General features: G+C 41.5%; 1 protein-coding gene across 2 annotated transcripts in view; it reads left to right on the forward strand.

Moving 5' to 3' along the window:
• The window catches only part of mpdz (multiple PDZ domain crumbs cell polarity complex component), a 48,154-nt gene extending 42,792 nt beyond the window's left edge, over positions 1-5,362 (forward strand). For both annotated transcript variants that reach the window (XM_083937594.1, XM_083937595.1), the window contains 8 exons: positions 1,132-1,279; positions 1,388-1,474; positions 1,573-1,669; positions 2,107-2,270; positions 2,972-3,076; positions 3,439-3,536; positions 3,727-3,850; positions 3,943-5,362. In XM_083937594.1, coding sequence (XP_083793720.1) covers positions 1,132-1,279; positions 1,388-1,474; positions 1,573-1,669; positions 2,107-2,270; positions 2,972-3,076; positions 3,439-3,536; positions 3,727-3,850; positions 3,943-4,089 — 970 coding nt within the window. In that variant the 3' untranslated portion in view covers positions 4,090-5,362. The remainder of the gene's footprint in view (positions 1-1,131; positions 1,280-1,387; positions 1,475-1,572; positions 1,670-2,106; positions 2,271-2,971; positions 3,077-3,438; positions 3,537-3,726; positions 3,851-3,942) is intronic.
• Positions 5,363-6,632: the final 1,270 nt, after the last annotated feature.

Raw genomic sequence — 6,632 nt, forward strand, 5'->3', positions numbered from 1 at the left:
CTACGTTTAAACCGATTTGTCAGAAAAGGGGTAAAAGGCAGAAGTTTGGGTCATGACTTGAACAGATCAACTTTAAATTAAGTTGTACATCGTAGCCTCTGTCACCGCGGTTTTGCTACACAAGAGGAAAAAAACTTAAATGCTCAATAAAATGGAAAAGGCAACTACATAACAGACAACCTAAAACCCTTGGCTAAAATGGAAAGTGCAAGCTAGCAGTTGGTGGTTAGGAGTTGTGACAGCCAAGTATCTCTGGCACTGGGGATTGTATGATCAAGTTACCTTGCTCTACCGCTTCTGTTTGTTAGTTTTATCCACGTGGAGATTGGCACTTCAGATATGCCAAGTTCTAAAGAAACCCAAAATACAATTATGAAACTGAAAATGAGCATAATGCTTTCCCAGAGACCTGTGCTCACAGAGCGCACAGATTCTGTGACTATGCTGCCCTTTGAGTTTAGACAAACAAGGACATATTCTATATTTCTTTGACAAAACCCGCTGTTTTATAAGAGGATCATATTAAGCTTAAACACTCACTGCTTTTTTGGCAGATAATAGAGCCTCAAACCGAACATTTGGTCGAAGAGGTAAAAGCTTTGGAGGGGTGTAAGTGAGACAAGCAGGTGGAAATCACCACAGCTGACTTTGGCAGGTTTAGACACCTGTCAATCAAGCAAACAACCACAAAGACATGCTTCTCATAAAGGCTCAAAATCTCCTCAACATCTCACTGGTGAAGGATGACTCCTACAACTGTCACTAATACACATTCTAGGAAAAGAAACAACTTAAAGTTAGTTGAAGTCAGTATTGTGTTTTTGGGCCTGACTGCTACAAGTTCACAGTACGCATAAACATAACAGGATTGGAGATGGAAAATCCATTTATTGAGGTCACGGTTGCTATTGAATATTCCATCATACCAGCTGTCTGCCGCATTTGTGCAGAGGTCCATTGGAAAAATAGGAAATTGCTGGATCAATAGTGTATTACTAATTACATGGTGAACAACAGAAGTCAGCAGTATGATACACTAAAGGTCAGTAAGTATAGAAAACTCCAATGTGACTTCACAGCAATAAATGTTATCTCACTTTCATGTCTTTGTCTTTCAACCTTTCCTACCAGGAATGACACAGGAGTGTTTGTGTCTGATATTGTGAAAGGAGGTTTGGTAGACTCTGACGGCCGACTGATGCAGGGCGACCAGATCCTATCAGTCAACGGTGAGGATGTCAGGTCGACCACTCAGGAGGCCGTAGCTGCACTACTCAAGGTACATCTATCGCGCTGGCCCTCAGAAAGAGGCCCAGTTAGTGCATTATACATCTGCTTTAAACTGCGTTGGATGACAGCATTAAAAGTAATGTACCTTGTGTTGCAGTGCTGCGTGGGGCCTATAAACATGGAAGTAGGGAGGTTTAAGGCAGGCCCCTTCCACTCGGAAAGGAGGCTGTCTCAATGTAGTCAGGTACTGTAATTCCACAATTAAGGATGTTATTTTAATGTTGAATAGAAATTACTTTGGCAAAACGAAGGAAGTAATCGTGCTGAACGTATTTGTTTCAGATGAGTGAAACAGGCAGCACCAAGTTGGCTTCTCAGTCATGTTCAGACTCTGGGAATCTTCCTGCTGACCCTGACAAACTAAGTAGCAGTCCAGATTGTAAGTATCCCCAGAACTGATATTAAAGGTACCATATTAAGCCCAGTCTGCTCTGATGGTCTGTGTATCCGGGTCTTTCGCATCGAAGCTCTTTGGGTCTCTGCAGTTAGGGAATGACTAACAGCACTGTAGCAGCACTTTCTACCTTTATATAATATAGTTGTGACATCACAACTGTACAGAAGTCCTGATGGCTTGTTTAAAAACACAGTTACTGAATACAGGCTGTGTGCATTTCTCTGTGGTTGAGTGTTTTGATACTTTATATCTATATTAACTTTATAGCACCTTGCTTTATAATAATAAAAAAAGACATGGATATCTCACTCTTTAAGATATGGGACCTTTAAATCACGAAACATGAGTAAGACAGTCACAGGAACCATGTTAGTTATGGAAAAGGCGTCCTAACATTTGGCATGTTTACTTCCTTACAGCTCCAGAGCATCAGGACACCAGAACAGTTGAGTTCACTAAAGGTCCCAATGATTCTCTGGGTATTAGTATAGCAGGGGGCATTGGCAGCCCTCTGGGCGATATCCCCATCTTTATCGCCATGATGAATCCTGTCGGCCTGGCTGCTCAGACCCAGAAGCTCAAGGTAAGAGATTTACATCTCCCTTGATTCAGCTTCCAGCGGAATACAAAACTAAGAACTTGCATGCCAGTAATTCTTGTGTGGGACTTAATGTGAATCTTAATTATCTACAGCGATCTCATTCCCACTCACTTTACTCACTTTGTGACTCCCAAAGGTCAGGAGCCTACAGCTCTTAGCAGTGACCTTCACAGTTAAAGGACAGAGAGACTGACAATTGTAGCTCTGTGACACAGACCAAAGGAGGACAATAGCCATTCCTAACATGGATAATAAATCTCCCACTCCTGCATTCAGATCATTTAGCCTACAGAAGGGCTTATTGAAGTGAATGGGGGAGAAGTCTTGGATAGTATATTCATGCTGCCTTATCTTTTCAGCCAGAATGAGAGATGAGAATGCTACATAATGAAATTACTCAGCTGAACACAATTGTAGTTTTGCTTTTGTATGGCGTAGTGAATTACATTTTCAAACAGTATAAGCCACATCCTGTTATCATGCAGAGCTATTCAGACTTTTGTGAAGTAACACTGAAATCATATAAATCACAGGACTGCACTTCTGCATGCCTTTAAAAGTGACAGCTGTTTTAGTGAATAAGAAAGCATTTGAGAGTGTTCATTATATGAAATAGGTCCGAGCCAACATTTGTGACATTTGTATTGTTGTTACCATTGTCTCCAACACTGACACTTTTCTAGATTGGGGACCGCATTGTCAGTATTTGTGGAACCTCTGCTGATGGCATGACCCACTCACAGGCTGTCACTCTGCTCAAGAACGCCACAGGCACAATACAGCTGCAGGTCCTGAAGCGCGCACACACACACACACACACACACACACACACACACACACACACACACACACACACACACACACACACACACACACACACACACACACACACACACACACACACACACACACACACACACAACACACACACACACACACACACACACACACACACACACACACACACACACTTGTTCTCTCACCCTTTCTACTGAAATTAGATAAACCACAGACACAGAAGCAGACTTTTAAGTACCATAAAACTTGTGTCCCTCATACTCAATGCTATCAGTCTTTATCTTGCAAGTCTACCATACTGTAAAAGTGAGTGGTGGTGTAAGTGTGTGTATGCGTTTTTTTGCACCTGTAGGTGGTAGCGGGCGGCGACACCACCGTGACGGGCCCCTCTCAGGAGCAGGCAGTTGGAGTTGGTCTCACACCCAGCTGCATCTTCCAGGATGACCTCGGGTAGGAGCTGGTTGTTACACAGAAAGAACACTTTACTGAGTCATAACATCCATCTTACCCCTATGTCTGTCTAAGGGACGATGGAAAGTACTAGTGGGGGTCACACAAAGGGAAGGGTTGTGTGTTTTTCCTTTTTGCTGAAGGAGATGTCATCTGTATAACAGTCCTTCACTGCCTGTCTCTCCATCAGCCCACCTCAGTATAAGACCATCAATCTTGAAAGAGGACCAGACGGACTGGGTTTCAGTATAGTCGGAGGGTACGGCAGCCCTCATGGAGACTTGCCAATCTATGTCAAAACTGTTTTTGGAAAGGTACGTAGCACATTTCTCCATTTTCCATTTGCAAAATAGACAAATTGCTTGTTATTAATTAAACTCCATTTTGCGCGTGTGTGCGCTCTTAGGGGGCAGCAGCGGAGGACGGCCGACTAAAGCGAGGAGACCAGATAATGGCTGTTAACGGGCAGACTCTGGAGGGGGTCACTCATGAAGAAGCCGTTGGCATCCTTAAAAGGACCAAAGGAACTGTCACGCTCACTGTGCTATCATAGACACATATGCACACACACACACACACTGCTCACTACTGTCCCTACACTTCTTATCACAGCAGAAAGTTAATGAAGACTGAAACTTCAAAATACTACTCGCAGGTGTGATGTCTGGGTACTCAAATCAGCAATATTTCACAACCGTGAAGATTGTGTTAAAATCAACAGATTCTGTGAAAATATGCAAACTGAAATAGGAACAACCATACACTGATAATCATGAAGGAGCTTATTGCTCCATGTAGCTTTGAACACTGTGATCCATGTAAGACTACAGCAAGTAGACTTATGTAGTGCGTCGTGACAAAGGATTTTTTTATCACTGAAACAGTCATCTAAAATAGAATGTAAAGTAGAGGAATTCATAAATAGTTTGCCATACAGTTTTAATTAGTTGTTATATGAATCTCAAAGAGGTTGGAATCTTAGCTCAACTCAAATTCCATGGCTCTGGCTTGAAGTATTCACTAAATACAGTTGCTTAAGTATTTCACAATTTTCCTTTATTGAAATGAATGACTTGTGAGATCCTTATTTTCAGGAGTATTTTACAACAGAGAGCACCCTAAAGCAATATCAGAATTTCTACAGAGGAGAGTCCTATTTTTCAAGGTTTTTAACAGTCTTGGCTCTACTTATATGGGTGACCCCCCACTACATTTTGAGCATGAAACAGCATGAAAACCCCCTTGAGGCAATTAGCAAATGTTGGGTGATGGCTGTATTAGCTGATAACAGCATTATCTGTCTTTTACATTGCACTGCTGTTGTCAATTCACCATGCTGACTTTCCTGATGCTGCTGTAACTGGTGTTAATCGACATGAAATCACTGTTGTTTTAGCAGAGAGGGTGGATTTTACAAAAAAAGTACAGCATTTTTATGTGCTGATGGCTGGAAGTCTGATCTGATGTATATATATAACTATGTGAAATGCTTAAACTAAGAAGTGTGGTTTGAGTGCACATTTGACTAGATGAGGAATTATGTGTATGTATGACCTACCCACTGAAGTATAGTGCTGCTAAAGCCGATATATAATGTATTATGTCAGTATTTGGATTTTTTTTAAAGTATAAATTAATGTTCACTTCATGGAAGTGCCTAGAAAAGCAAATTAACTGCTATTTAGGTATGAGTGGACGAGTGGTTCTTCCTAAGTGTTTAAGATTATACAATGGACCTGATCTCATTTTGACCTTATTGTTTACCCAAAACAAAGTCATACAGTGTGTAGTTCCTAAAGTCATTTGGATGTGTTGTGTGGTCTAGTTCATAAGAGCTCTAGCACTGTCAATGTGACAGTAATGGATTTATTCACACTGAATTAAATAAAAGTGACCTTTGGATTCAATTCATTTTTGTGTTTTGTATGTCTTAAAGAGACAGCATTCTTATTGCAGCCTCATCTTTTGTACAGTAATTGAAAAACAATAATTAAATCCACCAAGAAAACTAGCTTGTTAAATATCAGCAGAGTGACTTTAAACTTCAAAATGTAATGTCCTCCCTTATAGTTGAGCACTGTGAAAAGCAGGGCAACTTTCCCAGTGAACAAGCTGTTATTCAATCTAACTGCTCCGTACTGAATGCCTGGGTTATTGTACAGTATACATCACACCTGCCATACCTCAGAGTAATACATGTTCTTTCCAGGAGACAAACGCAATTTACTGTCACAGGAGTCACATTTAAACCAAAGGCGAATGGTTCAAAGTCAGAAGCTAAAACATGTTGAAATTAAATGCACATGAACAACGATTTATAGATATGGGATAATGTGTCCATGTGCAACAGCACGTCTGGACTTGCTGGAATAGACTCTGTTTTGCACTTGAGATTTAATAAAGCCTGGATAGAGAGAGAAAGAGCCCTTCATTAAAACATGGCATCCCATCTGTCTGTACACTGACAAGCACAGCTGCTTCACAGCCTGTCATGGTTTGTGTGGAGTCCTGTGCAAGAAGTGTATTTCTTAAGTCGGTTTACAGCAAACATGGGGGCTACCAATTAAACATGCAGGTCATGCAAGACCTCTGAAGCCCTTTGTCTAATGAGATCTGGGGTTTGTTCAGATTCAGTGGGCTCACTCACTTGTATAGTAGATATGCTTAACAGTTGGGTGACTCCTTCACCCTGAAGACAAGACCCAACAGTTACCTACAGCTGCTGCTAGCTAAAGCACAAGCTAACTAGCTAGCTGTCGCCTGCACTCAACAGCTGAGCTGTCCTCTAGCACCTGTTGTTTTAATGGCCCCAGTGGGTTTAGAGGTTACCCAGTCTCCCTCAAGGTTCAGGAGACGCTGGTCGGTTTACACAAGGCTTGTCTGTACAAGCCTTTCAGATGTGAGATCAGATGTTGCCACTGCGTCATGCTTGACTTGAATGCGGGCAAACGGTTTAAAGTTTCCATGTTGATGGCGCCAAAGCTAAATCACTTTAAAAGACTACATTATCAAGATGTCAACCTATGCATATTTTCATGGGATTTGACCACAAGCAAGTCTTCTTCAACCTCATAAACAATAGTTATAACAAAGACG

This window comes from Echiichthys vipera (assembly GCF_963691815.1).
Source record: "Echiichthys vipera genome assembly, chromosome: 22".
Classification (NCBI taxonomy): domain Eukaryota; kingdom Metazoa; phylum Chordata; class Actinopteri; order Perciformes; family Trachinidae; genus Echiichthys; species Echiichthys vipera.